Raw genomic sequence first — 22,247 nt, 5'->3', positions numbered from 1 at the left:
GCCAGGCGCCGCCAGGCAGCAGCGGAGCGAGCGACCGTGTCCTCCTTGGTGTCGATTCTCGTCCAGCTCCCCCTCCCAGGGCGCACTCCATCTACCCCTTTGGGCTGTCTTCCAGCAGTCGCCCTTGGGTCCCGAGGGCTTTCCAGAGTGAAATCGAAGGTGAAAGAAACAAGAGGAGGGCGGGAGGTGGGTAGGAGGAGCCTCGGGCCGCGGGGAGGTGGGAGGAGCCTCCAGCCAGGGGGTAGTGTGGGAGGAGCCTTAGGGGGAGGATCTGGGTGGAGAAAGGGGCCGGGCAAAGCTGGGATGGAGGGTTGGCCACGCAGGCGCGGGGGGCCGCGCCGAGAACCCCACGCGGGAGCTCCTGGAATCTCCAGCCACCGCTCCTCACTTCACTGGAGAAGGGGCTGGGGCGGGGAGGGAGCTAATAAAGAGTGAATGAGCTGCAGCGGCTGTGGCGGCCGGAGTCAGCCCGAGCAGCACCGGAGCCGTGCGCCCGGGAGGCGGCGAGGGGAGGCGGTTCGCCTGGTCCCTCCCACCCGCCCCTCTTTCTCTCTCTTCCTCCAGCTGGTCCCAGAACCCTGCTGGGTCCGGTCCCTCTGCCCCCATCCCGCATTCTTCCACCTCCTCCGAGTCCCACTCCTCACCTAGGGCGCCCCGAACTGCCATGGGTTAGGGTGGGGGCCGCGAGCCGCGCGAAAGACCAGCCCTGTGCATCCGCCGCGGGGCGCGGAGCCCGAAAGCCGCCAGCCGCTCGCGGGCGCCGGGCATGGGGAGCGTGGTGTGAGCCCGCACCCGGAGAGGACGCAGCGTCTGCGGAGACGGGCGCGAGGAGGAGGAGGAGAGCGGTGGATTGCAAGGACCCGAGGGAGGAAGGGAGGGACAAGAGGGTGGGGAGCTAGGAAAAAGTGAAGCTGGGAGGAGAAGGCGGCGGAAGGTGGGGATTGATGCTTCTGTTTTTTGTTGCCGCTGCTGCCCTCGCGCTGGGAGCCGAGCCGGAGGGAAGGCGGTGGAGAGATGATTGCAGAGTTGGTGAGCAGCGCTCTGGGGCTCGCCTTGTATCTCAACACCTTGAGTGCGGATTTCTGCTATGATGACAGGTAAGGGGTCGGCGGGCTGCGTGGGGACTCCACGGTGGCTCAGAAGCTTCCCGCTTTAAGGCTGAAGTGCGTCTTGGAGGAACTGGTCCAGCACCTGAATTGAAGGTTTAGGAGACGCGTAAACAACACCCGGAGCAAACACCGGGGAAGCGAGCGCGCTGGGCGGTCTGAAGGAGTTTGGGTTCCTAGTTTGCAGCAGGTTCTTTCTCTTGCTTATTGGCTGTTGGCGAACGCTTAAGTTTCTTATCGGAAATCGCAGCAATTTGGGGAACTGTTAATGATCGTATTAAAAAAGTCTTAGGTATTTGTTGGTGCACGTTGAGCGATTTTACGTCTGGGCTGGAAGGAAGCCGCTCCCCGACTCTTAATAGATCTTCCCTGTAGCGTTTCCTTTTATTGATGGGACACTTTCATTTCCCGAGGAAAAAAACACACCTTTGCCGGTTACCAAAATAGTGGAAGGAGAGAATCATACTCTGCTTCAACTTTCCCGTTTGACGTGTATGGTACTTTACTTTGAGCCAAGATAATGCTGCTGATGGGCTTTCCGGCTCCCCCCCCACCTCGCTCACCAATCGATGGAGTAGCACTTTATAGAAGCCTAGGCTTTCATTTCTGTTTGGGAGTTTTACATTAGACGTTAGCGATTCTTTTGTGCTAATTGGGGAAGAAGACGCCCCTAGAGACTGAAGTTGTCTTCTGCATTTGGGCTAGTTTGGGTGGCTAATGAGACCTGAACTGTGTTGTCAAAGAAACTGCATCGATTTCTGGAAAATGTCACAGTTGTGCTCGTGTCTCAACCTATTTTTTTTAAATGTTGTTAGTGTTTAGAAACTGATGAAAAGCTCCAATAGCCATTAGGGAAAATTCCAATTTGTGCCTTTCCGGTGACTTAATCTGATTACAATTAAAACAGATGCATAATTAAAATATATTAGGGAGAACAGCACGCCTGGCTAAACTTATTAACCGTCCTGGGGTGTTTCATGCTCCATTGAAATGAAACCATCCAAAAAGTGAGCACAGATTTACTTTGACAGCTTTTCAGCAGCCTCTCTGGGCTATGAAAAGTGAATGGATCCCCAGGGTCAGGGCAAGGCAGAGAGTGAACTTAAGCAAAGTGGTTGATAGTGAGGGGAGGTGAAGGCAGAATCTTCTCAGGGTGGTAATTACCCATATTCTGTATTCTCTGGTGTGCCCACTCTCTGGCTAAAAGCATGTTCATGGATATATGCTTGAAATCCGTGAATCTTTGTTTACACCCACATGTCTGTTATGAAATCCCCTGATAATAGGTGCAATGAAATAAAGCAAACTCTTCTTAATGCATTTTATGTAGTGTCTGTCAGAGATTGCTTGATAAGGAATCCACCATGAGGCATAAACTTTTCCCCAACTTTTAAGCAGTGTATAGATTTTAGCAATTATGATACATGCTCTGAGAAATAAATGGTCTTTGTGTAAGAGTGAGGTGAGCTGCTCTGTTCCTTCCACTTTTGTGTTACTGTGCACCTACTATTTCTAGGGCATGCGAAGAAAAAAGCTCTTCCTTCCAAAGATGGGTGACTTTTCACTAAAATGAGCTCAGGGATGATCTGGGCAGTTCTTGGTTGTGTTGGGGACAGTTTGAGAAGTAATCATTTAAACTAAGAATAAAGAGCTTGAAAAAAAGCAACTTACTGTAGTACAGTAAGTATTGTAGAACACTGTGATAAGTCAAGCATTCCCAGCGTATGCTCTCCTTTATCGCTGTTCAGTTCTTTAAAAAGTACATATCAGAAGGAAGTATCCTGTAAAAGATGAAGGCTTGAACTAAACTGAATTTGCATGTACATTTTTCTGTAGATTTAATGCTTATTATGTATTCTTTAATCATCAGTCAGTAGTGTTAGGACTTCATAACTTGGGGAGAATAGTGTCATTGAGATGATAAATTAGTTGTACTTTGTTGGTGGGCAATTGTAAGTTCTGTACATGTTATAGGTTGGGTTGCAGTGTCAAAATTCCTGACTTCTATTTAGCTATATAGATGAACATCGATGAGTTGTCCATACCATCTAATTGGTAGCTTGCTCAATATATGATATATTACTGTTACGATGTTGAGAGCCTGTAAATATAAATTCCACTTTGCTACAACTTGGAAATGTATGTTAGTCTAATTTTCTTAGTAGCAGAACTGCATATGCAGTCCTATACTCTTAAGAGTGTGAAGTCTTAACAGAATCAAACTTGGTTTTTATGTATCCTAGAAATTCTGAAATACCTATTAATAAGAGTGTGGTACTTGCTGGATGTCTGCATAGCATGCACAGGTGATTCAGTGCCCAGGTGCTCTGTAAAATGTGGCTTTTCGGATACACTTTTTATCTACTTCCTCTAACTCACTGGTATGTGGAGCTGGAAGAGAGCTGGGGAGTCAAGTGGAAACTGGAGGATGATGATAGTGTTTACTTCCACTGCTCCATTTCAGACTACAAAGACTCAAGTTTAAAACGTTGTGTAAACTGCATCTGTGGATTCCACGGCGCTCCCCCCCCTTCCAGGAACTTTGTGAAATAGAGTTCTAGAAGGAGAGAGGCCAGTGCTAGGAGCAGCTCACAAGGAAGGAGATGGCTCTTATGCTTGACTTGTTTAACTAAATCAAGACTCTGCATTTTAGCTGAAGAATCTGGCATTTGCTGTAGGAGGGCTTTATATTGCTTCAGCTTAAACATTATTGCTGTGGTACTTCTCAAAGTTATCATTTCTTTTAAATATAGTGATCAAGTTTACTTTGTAAACTATATATATAATTTCTTTCACTGTTTGATGTAGCTGGGTTGAGATTAAGTGGTAATCTGAAACTTTTTCATAGCAAAATCGATGTCCCTATGGTAAAACTTAATATTTTACAAGTGTTTTTATGCTAAACTTAAGAACGTGGCTAGGATGTGATGAAACAAACGGAAGAGTAGAATCATCATATCTGATGAAAAAGCACATATAGTTTCAGCTTCATCCCCCCCTTCATCCCCTTGCCTTCAGTCTAGTCATGATTGTATTGAGTCTTAAATTATGGGTAGAGTACAACTGGAATGATAAATATACAGTCTTTGCCAAATTTTAAGTCATGATGAATGTGACTTCTTGAAGGACCCTCTCATTTTCTGGAGAAATTTGGTGTTTAGGTCAGTGGAAAAAAACTTGCTGATCCTAAATTCTCTGCTCTCTTATGTATTTATCGAATATAACAATTACATCATTTTCACTATATCTACTTTAAAAGTACTATTATAAGTTTTGCATAGAGATAACACTAAAAGAGAGTCCATTTACTTCACAGCAGCAGAAGGATGCCAGCTCTATTGTTTTGTAGTCTGATTTCATTTTGCACATATCACCTAATTGATGGCAAGCCTTTTATGATGTATAACAAGTAAATAAGATAATACACCTAAAAATAATACATATTTTTATTCTTGGGTGAATAAAATCATGCATTCTTAAAAAAAGATAATTTGAGTTTTTGGAAGTGGGAAGTGGGTTTGTGGCTGCTTTGAAAATTGTTTTCCTTATTGCCCATTTTACATTTGTTCAACCCAACCTTGATCATTAACATGAACTTTGGGTTTCTTAGCTATCTCATTGTGCAACAGTTGTGTGAAATTTGGAGGAAGAACTCCACCATAGAAATAGAAATTTCTATTTTTGAATCAAAACTACTCCAAACTCTTAATATCACATTCCTAATTTATTCATTTGGATCTAAATATAAATCAGTTTTTATGGAGACACAAGTTAAAGTTATAAAGATTTTGATTAACAGCCTTTAAAATGAAAGAATGGAGGATTTAAGGCATGATAACTTTTTTTTAAAACCATTTTTTCCTAAAGATAGTCAACTATTCCTTCTACTTGGCCTTTTAAAGTTATTATCCGTTTGGGTTTTGACCTGGTATGATAAGAATCCCTTATGAAATGAGCAATCACTCTGTTAATGTCCCTCTAAAAAATTCTCTCTAATAAATAGACTTGCATGGGCCAATCTGGGATTGTTATCTTAAAATTCTAGTATGTTCAACCATTGAAGTCATGCTTGGTATTTAGTAAAATCATGTTTAGGAAGAGTTACTCTAAGATCAAAGTATATAAGGAAGAAGTTTGCTTTGTATCAAAGGTTGTCTCCTCAGGTCTTTATTGGAAGAAGTTAGTGGGCACAAGGGTGCTGTTTTACTGATTTCCTTCTGAGTTTATGAAAAATATGCAAGTGGTTATAGTTTATAGTTTATGAAATATTTTAATACGATATTTTACCTTCTAGCTAAGTTTAGTCAAATCTATGCAGAACAGGTTCATTTTGCTGCTTGAACAAGTACATCTCTTAATAGTAAATTAAAATTAAGTGAAGCCAGTATGGACTACGTTGCCTTACTTTCAGTGAGCCTGTCACATGGGGTTTATTCTAGCAAATGACCCAAATACAAGCACCGAATGGACGTGTATAAATGCCATAGGGAAAATTATGGCTTCCAACATGAGTTAGGAGCACAGCTTGTCTTCTGAATCCCTCTGTTGCTGTTCTGTACGCTGAAAGCACTTATTTAAAATGCCCATGATGTTACAGCTGTTTATCATAGGCAAAGGGTCCATTTCCTCTGGAACAGCCACTTTCATAATATGAAGAAAGGACAGAGTTTACCCTTGTCACTCTGAAAAATGACAAACCTATAACACAATTATTTTCATTTAATATGCTTTTAACACAGTAAAGTTTACCTTTTAAATTTTTTGGTTTTCTCTTGTAAGCTAAATATTACGTCAGCTTTGGGTCCCTACTTTAATGGCTTCACAAAAGTGACACGTGTGGCAGCCATGATGGAAAGGACAAATGGGTTGTTGCTTGTTAAGACCCCTCCTCTCTGAGTAGCTGTCCTCATTTAGAGCCTGGTTGAAAAAAAAGGGGAGAGGCATATCACCAGAAACTGCGTGCTTTCTGTTTTTCGTAGGATGAAGAAGGCATAACATATTGAATAATTACAGGTGTAATTGTGCACAATGCTAGATGGCTTCTTTGAAGATTTGATTTGTATGTACTTTTGAGGAATAAATGACTCCAATAATTCACTAATTACGAATTCTCTGAAACACAAACGTCTTGTATATATGGTACATAGTACAAACAGCAGCTGTTCACTGTTGTCAACAAAGCATCCCTACCTGTCTGTCCTTGGCCTACCTGTACTGTAGCTGGTGTCCTAAAGTATTTGAGTCTGGGAGTCTGATGATAGACTTGTAAAAATGCTGATAGATTGTCCTTTAGCAGAATTTCACTTGCAGTCAGTCATGTTTATTTTGATTGATACTCATATTTTAAAACTGAGATGGGGACTCTTTTGGCTTCTTTCCCGGAAGAGCAGTGCTGAGGACCCATGGTAGGTGCTTTGAACCGGCCTTGCTAATGGTCTGGTGCTCACTTGCACTGTGGTCATACACGTAGAAGCTTTGGAATACCTCTCCCCAATTGTCCTTCTTGTTTGTCCAGATCAGTTGTTTTCCTTGGAGGAAAACAGTGGTTGAACACTTTGAGTTACCTAGATTTGCCTTGACTGGTCATCGGGATCGAAGACTTTTGCCTCAGAGATTTTTTGAGGGGGGGGGCTGTCTTTTCTAGGCAGACAATTCCATCAAGATGCAGCACTATCAAATTTCTATTGATCTCTTTTCCTCCTCTGACAGTTTAACTTTTCAAACATATTTGTCAGTTTCTCTGGTACTCAAGATTTCCTAGAATCAAAGGTATAAATGTTCATTTCAGCCTTTTAGAAACTTTTGGGGATTACAGTTTGGGGTTCAATTATAACCTTTTTTTTTTCTTACAGCTAAATAGGAAAGAATCGAGTAAGCCTACCCACTCAGGAAAATTTTGAAGAAGTCAGGAACACTGAAATGATTTGTTTTCAAGATGCTAACATGAAAAGTTGCTTTCCTGTTTTTAGAGTAATTTACTTTCTTTGAGGGTATGTCTTAAAGTGCAGTTAATTTGAACAACTAGAAATGATTGTTTTAAAGATGAGATGGGCAGAGAGATCTTTATTTGCTCAGGTCTAAAAAATTAATATGGAAATGAGATTAGAACTGAACATTCTAACTTCACCTTTAGATTCCATTTTATTGTGGGATTAAATGAAATTACTAAAGGTATACACATGCCACATTGCTTGAGGGCAGTGCTACAGTGTCTGTTTTAAGAGTACCTTGGTATTCGGTAGAGGAGATGCTGTTTGTCTTATGATAATTTGATCTAAGCTTTGGTTTCTTGATTTCTTTGCCAGGGCATTGTGTGATATCAGAGTGAGGCAGGGTGTGAAGCATGGCACAGCATGTAGTCATAATGAAGGAGATTGACTAAATTACATGATTTGTCAAATGAAACATACATCAGTATCCTTGCAATAGCATCTGTGTGCTACGTGTGGTGGCCAGGTGAAATGTTTCTGTCAGATCCCTTTGTCTTTGATGATTACCCTTCATTTCTGTGGCATTTATTATAATAAATGTGTCATTATTCCACAGAAACATCATGGTAAAAAAAAAAAACCAAGTTCACTACAGGTTTATAATTGTGATTTCATTAGGAAACAATGTATAAAAAAATAGTGCTGTGGGGTAAAGGAATTTACTGACATTTGAAACTGAAAAATTCACAAGTTTTGATAATGAAAGTTTTTTTTTTTCCTGTGATTCCAGATTATTGATTTCTCTAGAAGTAGAGAGTTTTGACTGTACTCTCCTAGAAATTCTCACTTGGCATCATTTAGGAGTATTTTAACTTCAAAGGATGTGTTATTTGCTGAAGAGTGGCCACTGGGGTGCAATATGGCTCTTGACATTTTGAACAGTGTTAAATGATGGTACTGAAGTATTTCAAACAGCCATGTTTCAGCATTGTTTAAAAATCCAGTGGGAAAAATGGCAATCCATATAAGCTGCATTCTTGGAATGCTTTGGGTATTAATTTTAAATGCAGTTCACAAGTTTGCTTTTTATAAAATAAGGTTTTTTTTTCTTAAATGAAAGATGAGTAATTTTAGTAAAATTTTTTACAGCTGTGTCTTAGAAATTTTGTTTTCTTTTTTGAATTGCTTATAAGCATTCTATTAAGAGACTGCAAGGATTCAGACCATAGCCTGCTTTTGCTTTCATCTCTTAGTTGGGTTAGATGCCTATGTTGAGGACATTGTTATAGAGCATATTATTATTGAATTTCTATTATAAACCCTAGATTATAAAACTAGTCTGTGAGAGAGGCAGGTAAGTGAAAACACCGCGGGAAGAGTAAACATCTTGTTTTTGTTAATTTCCAATGTTCAACCATGAAGGCAGGCCTACCCTGCTTTCTTTTCTGTTAGTAGCATCTCTTGGATTAATAATGAAAGTCAATAGTTTAATTCTTTATAATGTCAGTGCATGTTGAAGTGATATCCCTGCAAATTGTGTCTTCAGTGGGAGGTGACTTAGGTGGTGGCTATAAAGATTACATTTGTAGGCTTGACCACTTTTCTTAGTTTGGAGAAGACGCTTTGTCATTGCAAAGCCATTTGGGAGAAGTGGTTGTTGAGGTAGGGCTGGCAGCTAAAATGTTCATCTGGGGACCTTTCTCATTGTATCATAAACTGTCTTTTGGCTACTTCTGCCTTCCTATCTTCAGGTTTATAATGGTATTGTAAAAACTGAGCCTGTTACCTTGGATTGTAAAAGATGTCTTAAGTCTGAAGGTAGAAGACTTGGGTCCAAATATTTTGTCAAGTGTACTTCTTTTAGAATAGGACGTTCCCTTCCTCCTCCAAATAATTAACTATAGGACTGCTCTCTCAAAGCCGTTGAAAAGAGCTCATTTTGACAAAGCAAGCTTCTAATGACAAATTTTCCAACTACAAATTTGCAGAAGGAAAGTTCTCAGATGATGAAGAAGTTTAATCAGGCAAAAAGACATTTTTATTTGCAGAAATGGGCCGTTTAGTGGGAGGCAGTTATTTACAGCTGATGTGAAAAACTGGTATACCTGAATTCATTTGGTAAACCTCATTTAAAATAGGAAGGTTAGTCTTTTGAAAAAAAAAAGGCACTGAATTGTGTCACCAAATTTATATTAAAGAAAGGTTTTATACTTAAACCCACTCCTACAGGGTTATGTACTGATTGAAGCAAAGAAAATGTGAATTTGAGATTTAGAGGGAATCTATGAAAGACACCAGTGTGTAGCCTGAAATTACTAACTATACTTTGCCACAAATGTCTAGTCTTTTATTTAAAATATCCCATTAGAAATGATCTCTAGGTTTGCTTCCTCCACCTCTATATTTAAGAGTCTGTATTTTTTCTTTTGAAAATAGTGCTGTTTTGGCATTTGTTCCATGTTGAACAGAAAATGAAATTTCACTGTTTTAAACCTCTTGTATGTCATCAACAGAAAAAGTGTAAACCATTTTTGAAAGGGTATTGAGTAGCTACTTTTGAATTCGTGCCTGACAAGATTGAGGATGCCCGTGACAGGCAAGGGGGTTTTAGACCTGCTACTCTCATAACTTGCTCCCTGCCTTCATCCTTTGATATGGGTGATTGCCTTTTAGAAACTCTTTTAAAACGCAGTTTAAATCTCTAGTTTCATGGAGTCAGATGGATCACTCTGATTGTCCTAAAGCAACATTTCTGAGCTGGGCCTCTTGTTGGATCTCTTTCCATCCAGATATATATGTATATATCTCTAGATCGGTGCTTCCCAAACTTCCTTCTAGGGTGTGAAAATGTAGGTTCTGAGACAAATCAAGAAATAGACTCTTAACAATAGAGAACAAAATGATGGTCACCAGAGGGGGGGGGGTGGGAGGGATGGGTGAAATAGGTGATGGGGGTTAAGGAGGGCACTTGTGATGATGAGCTCCGGGTGTTGCATGGAAGTGTTGAATCACTATACTGGACACCTGAAACTAATATAACACTGTATGTTCATAACTGGAATTAAAATAAAAACTTTAAGAAAAGAAAGGAAAAATAGATAAGTAAAAAAAATGCAGGTTCTGCCTGGAGCGGGTCTCAGAGTACATTTCTGTCATTTGCAGGTGCTCCAGCTGATGCTGGTGCATGGACCACACCTTGAGTAATAAGGCTCTGTTCCATTTAAATGTATTACATCAGCTCTATCTGTTTCACAGACATTTGGAAAGATTGCCTAAATTCTTGGATGGAATAAGATTGAGGATAAGGTGCCTGTTCTCTGTGTGTGAGTTTGGACATTTTATTTAAGCTTTATGTATTGTTTTCACATTTGTTGAGTCACGACATCTTCTTTAAATTGATCAGATGGATTTGAGGTATTGTGTAGATTTTGACAAGGTCCAGAGCCTATTGAAATTCTAGGAGATGATCTCTATTGAAATAGCTGTCACCATTTTGTATTACAATATCATCTTCTTTGTAACATTACTGGGGAGACAGATGTTGGATTCTGATTTTGACAAATAAACTGATATGCATTTGCCTTAGGCTTTGGACTTGACAAATACTGATGCTTACACCAAGTCTCTGTAGTCAGTGCCTTTATCGGTTTGTACTTCTGTCGAACAAATCCCTTGTAAGGAAGCTTGGCTTACGTTGCATGAAGACTATAGACTTTAGGCAGGCAGCAAGAAATAGATGTTGAGGCAGCTGAGAGTAGGCAAGATAATGATTTCTTAGTGATAGTCAGGCATTAGATGATGCTGTTATGCGAAAGTATCTGCATAGGATTAGAAATGCTTAGACCCATGTCATTTTTTTTAACCTTGTACCTTAGGCCTTAGCCTTTGGGCACTTTGGGGGGCTTTCTGGATAGGTGACTGCCCTATCTATCTGAAGTTTTAACTTCCTGTTAATAGACATCTTTTTAAAGAATCATTCTAAAATAGGTAATGATTATCCCTTTCTTTTTAAAATACTATGCAGTGTCGTGAAGGAAGATCGGGCCAAGATAAAAGACTGGAATTTCAGTCTTGCTGTTACCACCGTATCGAGCTCTAAAACTTTGTCTTATAACAGATCAGGAAGTGGAAATAACAACTGGTGACCACAGAGTGAGCATGAAATGAAACAGTATGACAGACGTTCTGTATGTGTTTTAAAAAGCTGCATGGTTATACCCTTGGACACAGAGGGTGTTGGACCAGAAGGCGAATGACCCCGATATCACTGTACATTAGCATCTGAGAGCAGAGCTGTGCCCCAGTCCATGTTGTTGCTAACATTTCCACTTGGAGTCAGTGGTTGAGCTCCTGCAGTCCCAGCTTCTGTTGCCACCTGTATGCCCCATCTCTGCTTCTCATCTCTGTCCACGCTTTTGGTGAGCAGTCCCTAGTCTCACCACAGAAGCAGTTTTTGCTTTCCTGTATTTCTTTCCTGTTGCTTTTCCCATGTTTCTGGTCTCTGTGCATGGAGGCTTATTTTGAATAGACCTTCTGGCCAATCTGAACGCTTCTTCCCTTCTGCAGAGTAAAAGGACCAATTACGGTGCATCGGGTGTAAATAATCTTTGGTACTTTGGTTCTGCTTGGCAGGATGTATTATTACTGGGTACTCATGGTCTCCCTCCTCAATGACAGCCCTTTTTCTTTTGGGAATATGTTCAGATTCAGAGCCATTCTGGCGGCCCAGTGATTAGGAAAGCTGTATGTCAGATAAGCCAAAGTTTTCCTGCATTTAAGTGTTTGTGTTAATCAGCAACGTAGTGAGACTTTGCAGTAAGGACGTTCAGTACATGTGCTGGGTAGCAGCATCTAATATCTAAACTTGGTGACACATTTTTATAACTAATTAGAAACTATTTCTTTCTTTTAGATCTTTCCAAGCAACAGGGTGGCAAAAGGAAAAAACCTTGAGAACTTTGGAATGAGATCATCTAATCCCAGAACTATTACTTGTTGATTGTATAATTTTGATTGTTACCTAAACTCTTTTAGCCTCTGCTCCCTGTTTTACAGAATGAGGGTAGCAATACTTACTTGACAGAGTTGTTGGAAGAATTTAATGAAGTTATATAAAGTGCCTGGCGCAGTGTCTGGTGTTGTCTAGGATACTTAATAAATAATTCTCTTAATCGAGAACTTATTCATTAACTGTATTGCTGATAGTTGAAAATCACTATATAATGACATCTGGAAATAGTATAGAGCATTAGGGGATTTCTCTTAAAAGCCAATATTGAACATTTAAACTTATTTTAGTAATCTTTCACTTAGCATTTCAGGTAGATGTAGGATAACAAAGGGTTCAGTCAACTATATTAAATTAACTATGAATTTTAGAATTTAATTTTCATCTTGAGTTACAAGTTTGGAAAAGTGATGTTGAAACAACCATTATACGTGTGCACATGCGTGCATGCATGCACACATGTAAATTTTGCCAATAAAATGTCTGTAGTGCATACACAATTAAAAGCACATATGAAAAACAGAACTATGATGTCTTCCATCTTTTTTGTCATAATTGATACTCTTCTTTAAATTTGGTGATACTGTGCATAGGAGCATAGGCAAAATTATGATTTCTTAGCATCTTATAAGAACTGACCCACTGTGTGATGTGTATCTTAGTCAATGAAAAATCTTAAACAATGAAAATACAGGATTGTTTTCAGTTATATTGTGCAAGATTATGTCGAATTGAGAGTTAGCTCGAATCCCAGAAATACTCATATATCTTTTGTTTTATAGTGAGCAAAATTGTACATAAAAGCTCATTGTTTTTTGAAACCTTTTCTGAGAAGCTTGTTATTCTTTATGAACTTACTCTCTTACCAGGATGTACTACTTGCATTAATTTACTTATAGGTGGTTCTGCATTTAAGAATATTGATCTCCTGATTAAAACAGATCTTTCACATATTTGCTTAACATTTTTTTTAGGGATTCCCTATATAAAGAGAATGTATAACCTTATAATACTAATAATATATCTTGCTTTCCTTTTTTTTTTTCCTTAGAAAAAGATCTGCCCCCATCCTTCCCCCCTCCCAAACCACAGGTAAGCTAAGCGTATTGAAGGTTTACCATATTGATAACACAGCTTTCTCTTTAATATCAGGGTAGGGCTCTGATGATTCCCCAGGGTTTCTTCCAGCTTAAAACTGGCCACAATTCTAGGATTATGGATTTTGTTCATTTGCCTAAGAAATATATTTGAAATTGGCCATTGTGGGTAATAATATGCTAAGTGAAATGTTGGCCCTGCTGTCATATATACAGTGGAAAATGAGGGACATGAATATAACAGACCGTATCAACCAGAGATGTTTTGACCTCAGCCATAATCATCATTTTATGTCTTATGTGTTACCTTACTCTCAGTTGGAATGTTTACCCTGTTCCTATTGATAACTAAATTCTAACAGCAAGTGGCAAGCTCCTAAAAAGGAGAACACTTTTGGTTCTTGTTGGATGGCAGCCTAGTTTTCTCTAGTGCATATCTGTTTCTTAGAACATTTTTAGAATATTCAGGTGAAAATTTACTCAGTATTTTAATAAACCAGATTCTGTTACTGATGGGTTAAAAAGAATCAGTTATGCTGTTTTAATTTATTAAAGGAAAATAACAAATCGTTTTTGCAGGATAGCCCTCAACTCTCTGGAAGTAATTTAAAATTAGTACAAGAAACCAATAATTCAAGACCTTATTAAACATGCCTCAGCTGCTGAATTTTCGGACTAAAACAAAAGACTAGCATTTGGATTTCTCCAGGGTGAGAGTTGGGTGGGAAGGTGTGGGCGTCTCTTATGAAGGGAGGATAATATATTATCATATTATGAAGTAGGATATTCCTATAAATGAATTTTGGTGGATTTGACAGAAGTTGACTTGAAGAGGGTTTTGCCTCTTTCTTGCTTATGATATAGTGCTTTCTGTTATGGTAGAGAGGGGGACCATTATGGGGAAGTTTGGGTGAATTTTATGGGGGAAAAACAGAAGGCACTGCATGGAAGATGGGTAGTTTTGATTGGTGTCTTTGTGAATTGGAACCAAAGCAGCACACGATTATCAGCTTTTCGAGGGGGAGTCAAGACAAGTTGTTAGGAATGGAAATCCTCCTCATTTTAACTATTTGTGGAAATAACTCAGTGGTGTTTAAAAAAAATTCTATGATAAATTTTGATCACATGCTGAATTTTGGGTGTGTATTATAAAATAGCAGCTTGTTTATATTTTAAAAAAAGCTATCATCACAGTAAATGGCTCATCTTTGTGCACTTGGAATTTGAATTTGGAGAATTTATTATTTGGGGGAAAGAGTTGGGTTTATTTTTCAAACTGAAGCCTGAAAGAATTGGTAAATTTAATGTTTCAGTTGGACAGTTTATTTATATACCACAAACCTTGTGGATTTAGGGTGGACCATAGGTGATATTTAAAAGTTAAAATTGTTTTTAATACTAAGCATAATCTTAAGTTTAAATTTTCGTTCCTATTTCTTTTTGTGTCATCATTGTTTATGAAAACTGGTTGAAAATGAAGTTCAAAGATTTCTTGTAAATCATAAGATTTGACAAGAAACGTTATTATTCTAAACTTGAATATGAACTTAAACACAAACCAGAACTTAGTCTGAGTGTTTTTTCTTTAGCATCTTTGGAAGTCTATATAAAAATAGAGTAAATGCTTTGCATGCAGCTTACCTACTGCATTTGAAGAAAATCTTTTGTGTATGTCTGCAAGCTATTTGTGTGTTCAGAAAGAGTTTACCCGAACAGACTGAAATTGGTAGAAATAGGCCAAAGTAACACTGCAGCTATAATTTTATTGAAAACTGGAATAGTTTTCTCTCTCAAAATCTTGAGTAAATGAAGTTAATGAATGATTTCTTTTGTAAAATATTACTAGTTTTGGTTCATTTAAAGAAAATTAATTATATATATTTTTGCAAATTATTTATATTGTGAGGAATTTTTCCCCCCAGAAAATCACATCGGTTGCTAACTTGTTGGCATTCTTCACAAACTAACTTTTGTTCTGTAGCAGCCTTGATAACAGAAAAGGAAGATGAGTGGAAATTAAGAAAGCAACAAAAATGATAAGGTGATAATTGTCTTTCTACCATATCAACCAAAAGACTTAATGATACTTAATCCCTTGTAAATTGTTTTGTTGTATATTCTGAGCACTTATCTCAGAGGCCAGAACTGGTTCTTGTTACTAGAAGTGATAGAAAGAGAGGAACCGTAAGGGTATGTTTACCATTTAAGTAGTCTGATTTCTGCAAATTATAGTGTAAAATTATGATAATTCTATTCAGAGTTTGGGAGAGAGATTTGAATGCTGTTTATTTTATATTTAGGAAATTAGCTCAAATAGACATTGGCCTTTGATTTAAAAGTGTTAAGTCATTCTTATGGAGAAATGCGCTGTCTCCCAAGAAAGCATCGGTGTGGGATGCTTTCAGCTCATGTCACCACTGTATTCCTTTAGCGAATATTTGTAAATGCTTAGCTGTGTCAGGAACCTGTTAAATCATGGGGGCACTGACCCAGGAGAAGATGTTGTCTATCATCTCGAGTTGCTTAGAGTCTGGTGGAAAGAACAAGTAATTAGACAGTGTCTCTAAAATAGAGACATGCTTACACTTCTAAGTGAGTACACAAGAGGGGTACCTGATCCAGGCTAAGGGGGGAGGCACTTGTGAGAACTGACTGCTGAAGAAAAAGTCAACTTAGCTTGATAAAGATGAGGGGGAGGACAATTTGGGAAAAAAATGTACAGGTAGGGAAAGACATAGTGTCCAAAGAGTAGGGCATAAAGCCAGAGGGGAGGGTAGGGAGAGGGAGAAAGGAAAGATGAATGGGTGAAGTAGCCAGGAGCTGAATCGCCATGGGCCTTGTGTTCGGGATAACATTTCGAGAATTGTCTGAAGTAGGTGAAATCCAAAGCCGAGAGACCCAGAAGAGTGTCCATTTATAGGATCACATAGGCTCTATAGGTTTATATAGGCGATACAGGATTATATTGGAGGATTTGTATTCTCAGTGATGATGAGTGTTACAGTAAGTTAAGGACAGAGGTGAAAGAGAAACTTGAGTGTATTAGAAATGGAAAGGTGAAGGGTGCCTGGGTGGCTCAGTCGTTAAGCATCTGCCTTCGGCTCAGGTCATGGTCCCAGGGTCCTGGGCTCGAGCCCCACATAAGGCTCCCTGCTCAGCGGGAAGCCTGCTTCTCCCTCTCCCACTCCCCCTGCTTGTGTTCCCTCTCTCGCTGTCTCTCTCTGTCAAATAAATAAATAAAATCTTAAAAAAAAAAAAAGAAATGGAAAGGTGAAGAAAAGTTGGTCTCACTTGGTGTGAGTAGATGAATGTGGAGGGAAGATGAGAGGATTTCTTTCTTGTGCAAGTCAGAAGAAAAGGAAAACCCCTGTAGATCCGCTTGGGGTGAAGTGAGGTGGCAGGATGTGCCTACTTTCTTCCATGAGTAAGAGGAGACCTGAGATAATCAGAACATCTCTGCTCAGGACATGTTCCGAGTGTGGAGGCTTCAGAGTTTAGCATGCCTGTATTGAAGCTTTGGGAATTGTTGTTAACATGTTGTCACTGGGCCATTATTTTTGATGGCATATTATGTATTTCGATAATAAGGACTCTTGGTTGTACATATCAGATGCCCAATTCAGGGAAAGTAGATCCTTTTGCTTGACTGAGCCCAAGAGGCCTGTTGAGGTTATGAAGACTTCATTTTTTTCATCTCTTGGTCTGACCATCATGGTTACCGTGGCCATTGGCAACCTAAACTCTCTTTCTTAGTTCTCCCAGGAATACTCCGGGAAGGACCTTAATTAGCCTGACTCAGGTTACAAGCTCATGCATGAGACACAGATGCTAGCCATTGGGTGCTTTGGCTAGGCCGAGGTACGTGCCTGAACCTATAGTCTGGCATATGAGTAGAGAGAAGGCAGGTGTTCCTGTGTCACACCACATGTAATAGGGTCACCGTAGGAAGAGGGGCTCCATTAGAAGGAAAAGGGCAAAGTATTCTGAGACCACAGACCATGGAACCAGAGATGTCCACTTCCATTCTGTCCTTACCACCCTTGCATATTTGAGTAGCACTCTTGAGTGCCAACTGGATGATAAATGCAATCTCAGAAGTCATGTGGCCTTGCACAGTTATGGGGTGGTCACTCATACGGGGTGGAATGTTCATGTAGCTCTCTGTGTATGGATTTTGGATTATCATCTAAACCAGGTGGGCACTAAGGCTATGGGCCAAATCCACCCTGTAGCCTGTTTTTTAAACAGTCATACCCACTTGTATATGTATTATCTATGGCTGTTTTCTCTTTACAAGTGCCAGAGTTGAGTAGTTGTGAGAGGGACCTTGGGGCTTGCAAAGCCTAAAATATTTCCTCTCTGGCCCTTACCTGAAAGAGTTTACCACCCCCAATCTAAATAGAAACACATTTAAAATTCATGTCGCAATCTTACTGATTCCTGAGCGCACATCTGGGCACTCTCCGGGGTGCCCTGACAGTTGGGAGACACAGGTCGAAGATAGAACTGTTAGACTTACGGCTCAAGGTCAGACTAACTGATGTAAAATCGTACTGACTTTCCCTCAGATGACACTAGAGTAAGCCCTGTCAGGGGATTTTTGTCCAACCGTGGCATGGACCCCACATTGCCACGATGGTGCCCGGATCACGAGCGTGTTGGGTTGCAATGGCTGTCTTGTAACTGTGGGTCTTTGTGTGTGTGCTGGTGCTGTCTGCCCCTGCCCCACGGCCCCGGCAGTCCTCTTTGGCCTGTAGGAAGTACCTGCTGCTTCCTCCCAGAGTGGACGCCTCTGGGATGCTTGTATAGCTTTTTGGAGCCCTGGCCCCGCCTGCCTCCACTGCCCCGAGCCTGGGTTTCCAAGTAGTTGTTGGCCCGCTGTCTGCTGCTTTGTTACATTGTTTCAGGCTTTGCTTCTGTGTGCTCTCCAAGTGTTTTGCTCACCTCCGATTGGGGATCTGCCTTGCTCTAGCTCAGCGCTGAGCAGCTGTTTGGTATTCTTCTGGCATTTATTTTCTCATGTGCTCTGCCCACTGGTCCTGATTTCTGTGATAGAGGTTTTGACACCTGCAAAGTGACTCTGCGTCATTGCTTGGTTGTCAACAGTCTCATCTTGATGCCTTTTTGTTCTTTGGGCTCCCCAGGAGGCACCCTTGATAAAGTGTGTTCAATAACTCACTGCCGTGGTATGAGTTTTTTTTTTTTTTTTATTAGCAAAGAAAAAGGCCGTATGTTCTGTTGCTTTGAACTGGATGGCCATCTTCCACACTCTTTGAGAATCCCCATTTGTTGGATGGTTGCAGTTTGGATATAGTTGTCCTCAGGTTGAAAAATGGGTGTCCAGACCAGGATTACCTACTTGCAGGATTGGAACCGATTCTTATGCTTTTCAGCAATGTTGTTAATTTATGGCGTTAACTTGTGGGGTTAAATGTGAGTTCTACAAAATTGTAGTGCCTGGCTTTTCCAAAATTTGTACCTCAAAGGTTGGCTTGCGGATTTAAAATAATATGTAGATTCATCCTTATTGAGTGGAAAAATGCTGCCTTTGGTATTATTTGCAATAGTGAATTTGAAAAATAATTATATATGCATATGACGTGAGACTCTAAGACCCGATAAATAACTGAAATACATTTTAGCCAATAGCTACCTGTTTTACTTAAAAACAATGCCAAAAAACCATCTTATTTTGATTTTTCAATAAGAGCCCATTAAAAATTCTTAATTCATAAGCCAGGTACTAAACATTTTCTATAAAAGCAGACGTTTAGGTAGAAAGGTTTTGACCTGGAGGTAGCATAATCAATTAAAAAAAATAAGCTAGAGGAGACACATTAAGTCAAGCATATATTACTTGCTTAAAGGGTATCATAATATTCTGAGTTTGGGGAAAGTTCAATCCTAATGTTGAATTTTATGAGTAGGTATGCAATCTGTATGCATTTATATGCGGTTCTCTACTTGCCATAAGCCAAAGAAGAAACAATCAATTTACAAATAACACAGAGGCAGTAAATTTGTTGGCGGCACTTCTGGGCCTGTTGTAATTCTGTAGTTCTCTCAATATGCAAGTGGGGAATTGCTGATGTTGCTGTGAGCCAAAGATATGGTGATATGTGAACGTGTCCAGGCAGCACTTACATTATGTAAGGCTTGGAGGTATTTTGATATCATTGAAATACTTTATGGGTATAATAGGGAAATGTGTACTGTTGAAGTCATATCCATAAAATCAGTGTTCATATTGAAGTTTCCCTTCCAACTCACATTTCAGGTTGAAAGGTTTTGCTTGGTGCTATGTGATCAATTGAGACACAGTTCCCCTCTGGCAGGGGCTCAGGTCTGAATCTAGGCATCTTATTGGCTCTGCTCTGATCACGTTGATCACGTTAAGCTATTGTCTAGGAAGATGTGGCTTCCAACATGGATGCCCTGTTTTCTCCCACAAAGTTTCAAAGTACATCACAATCTCCTGTTTAGTTGCTCCTATTAGATCTGGCTGTCCTAGTTTATCTCTTTTGCTTAGTCCAGGGTGATTGCTGTAAATAAGCTTAAGCTTGGGTTCTTGCTTCTGCGAGGATGCTTCTTTCACTTCTAGGCAGCTCAGTATTTCCGTTCCAGTCACCTCCAGCTCACCTGTTATGTACCTCACCAGACCTGAATAAATTATGATCATTATGAATGTGATAAATTGAATAATGAATTTAAAAAGAGAAACATTTAGATGCTATATATTTTAATTCTCCAGGGGAATAAGAAATTGAGGAAATAGGCAACATATTTCTTGTTGAAGAGAATCTAGTAGGATGGATCATTGACTCGTGGGTGCTCTTGGGTATATTCTTCAGTTTTTCACTCTGTAAGTATACAACAGGCTAGTCAGTGACTCATCTGAACCTGGCTTTGCTCATCTCTGAAGAGGACAGTAATTCCCGGTCTCATAGGGTTGTTTTGAGCCTGAAATCCAATTCAGCTTTATATGCATTGTTTGTATCCAATCTGTCAGACGCTATGTGAGTGGAATGGCATGCAAATGGTGAATCATATGTTCTCCGGTCTCAAGGTTCTCAAAAACCTGCTGGTCAGTCATCACATATTTTGGTTTCCTACACCAGTGAACACTTTGCTAAGGCATGAGAATATACAGTGGGGGCCTGTGAGAGGAATCCGATTACCTTTGAGAGAATGGAAAAGGATTCATGGAGGAAATGTCAGGTCATTAGGATGGTGGAACCTCAGAACTGGGCCTGCAGAGTTTTACGTGTGTCCTCAGTGTAGATAATGGTGGATTGAAGAAAAACAAGTAAGCTGCTCAGGATTCTGGGCTTAGCAGATAATGAGGGCAGGGGGATGTAGTGTGACTGAATATGGTGGACTTGTTAGGTCTCTGATATGAAAGTCTGAAGATGGAAACAAGAGCAGGGAGAGTATGCTCTGGCTCCTAGCCTCAGATCTTCCTGGGCCACGGGTTCATCTGAGAGTAAAGTAGGCTGTGATTTTGAGAGTTCTGTGGAGAATGACATCCTACTGGCAGCAAGGAAGTTTTAGTAAAGGGTACAGCTGTATGAAAATACAAATAGTATCATGGAAAACTCCACAAAAATAATTAGGCATGACATAGATTGTTGTGTCTTTTTAATAATTATGTGCAAAATACAGTAAGTTCTTTACCTTTTTATTTTAGTTAATTCTCTCAACCCAATAAAGCACTTCTTATGAATTAGGAAATGGGCTCCGTGAGGTTAAGTACCTTGCCTTAAGGCCATTGAGCCATTCAGTGATGAATCAGATTTGAACCCACACATGTCTGTCTCTGAAGCTCAGGCTTCTGACCCCAGTCTATTACAATAGATGAGCATTCAGGAGATCTGAGTCGAATCCTGTTTTTTTCCCCATGAACTGTGTGAGCTTGCACATTTACTTCAGCAAGGGTTTACTTTGTATCACCCCATCTCGTTATTGCAGCAGAGAGATAAATTGTGCTTTTAATGCACCTTTCTTTGGGCCATGGATCCCTTTGGCCATCTGGTGAAACCTGTGGATATCTTCCCCCAGGATTGTCTTGAATGCATAAAACAAAACATACAGAAGCCCAAAAATTGAGATACAATTATCAAAATACTAAAATCCTAGTTCATTATAGTAATATATATTCTCCTATATTAATCCATTTAATTACAAAATCAGGTGGCATATCCATTAGCTGCCATAATATCAAAGTAGTGAGGAGTATAAATGATTTTTTTGAGAAATTTGCAGTAATTGTACTGTGATAGAGAAGTGTCTGTGATTCCTACTGGTGGTAAAGTCACTGCCAGGGTGTGCTATTATTCATAAGGCATTGCTAAATTTCTTTAGGATGAGAGAAAGCTAAGATATATTTTTTCCCATCCAAGTTCATGGGCTCCTTAAATTCTCTCTGTGCATCTCAGGATGAGAACCCTTGGTAGGACAAGAAGGCATTTATTAAAATGCTATGAAGAAACAAGGCAGAAAATAAGGATAATCAGGAGTATAGAGGTATAATATTTATTGGACTTTCACCTCTCTACACTGGAGGAGTTTGTTTGGGGTAAGTAGCTTGAAGTCTAGGAAGGGACGTGGAAGTTCATGAGAGTCCATCATTGACTTCTGTTAAAACCCAGAACATAGAATTATCCAAAGAATCATATAAGCTAGCAAAATGTTGAGATTTTGTTTGTTTTGTCTTGGATTTTGACTCAATAGTTTTATAAATTCAAGGGTAGCACTGGGTAGTTGATAGTCATAAAACCTGATTATTGGCTTTGACTTTTGATTAATAAAATGGGAAAATACATTGTGAAAAGACCAAGGTAGGCATAAAAACTACCGGAAAGCCAGGTCTTGGGTTGAGTGTAGTAGGTATACTTAAAGGGGTCTATGGAGAAAGTGTTGGAAACCGCTGATTTTGATAATATCTAATACCTCTTTTAACTCTGATTCTTTCACCCAAATATCTGTAATATTTATGGCATATTGAAATACATTTAGTTTTCCATGGATTCTGATGAAAGAAAAGAAAAAAATGAAAACAGATGGAAAACCTGAAAAGTTACTCTTGGTTGATTGACAGTAAATGTGG

The 22,247-nt window shown here is 39.7% G+C and overlaps 1 protein-coding gene across 1 annotated transcript in view; it reads left to right on the top strand.

Moving 5' to 3' along the window:
- Positions 1-370: 370 nt before the first annotated feature.
- TMTC2 (transmembrane O-mannosyltransferase targeting cadherins 2) overlaps positions 371-22,247 on the top strand; it is a 391,310-nt gene continuing 369,433 nt past the window's right edge. Inside the window, exon 1 of the mRNA XM_025882606.2 lies at positions 371-1,097. Coding sequence (XP_025738391.1) covers positions 1,015-1,097 — 83 coding nt within the window. The 5' untranslated portion in view covers positions 371-1,014. The remainder of the gene's footprint in view (positions 1,098-22,247) is intronic.

This window comes from Callorhinus ursinus, unplaced genomic scaffold (genome assembly GCF_003265705.2).
Source record: "Callorhinus ursinus isolate GAN/ISIS: 27379988/994484 unplaced genomic scaffold, GSC_fseal_2.0 scaffold14, whole genome shotgun sequence".
NCBI classification, from domain to species: Eukaryota; Metazoa; Chordata; class Mammalia; order Carnivora; family Otariidae; genus Callorhinus; species Callorhinus ursinus.
The sequence above is the reverse complement of the archived record's forward strand: the minus strand, read 5'-3'. Positions and strand labels throughout refer to the sequence as shown.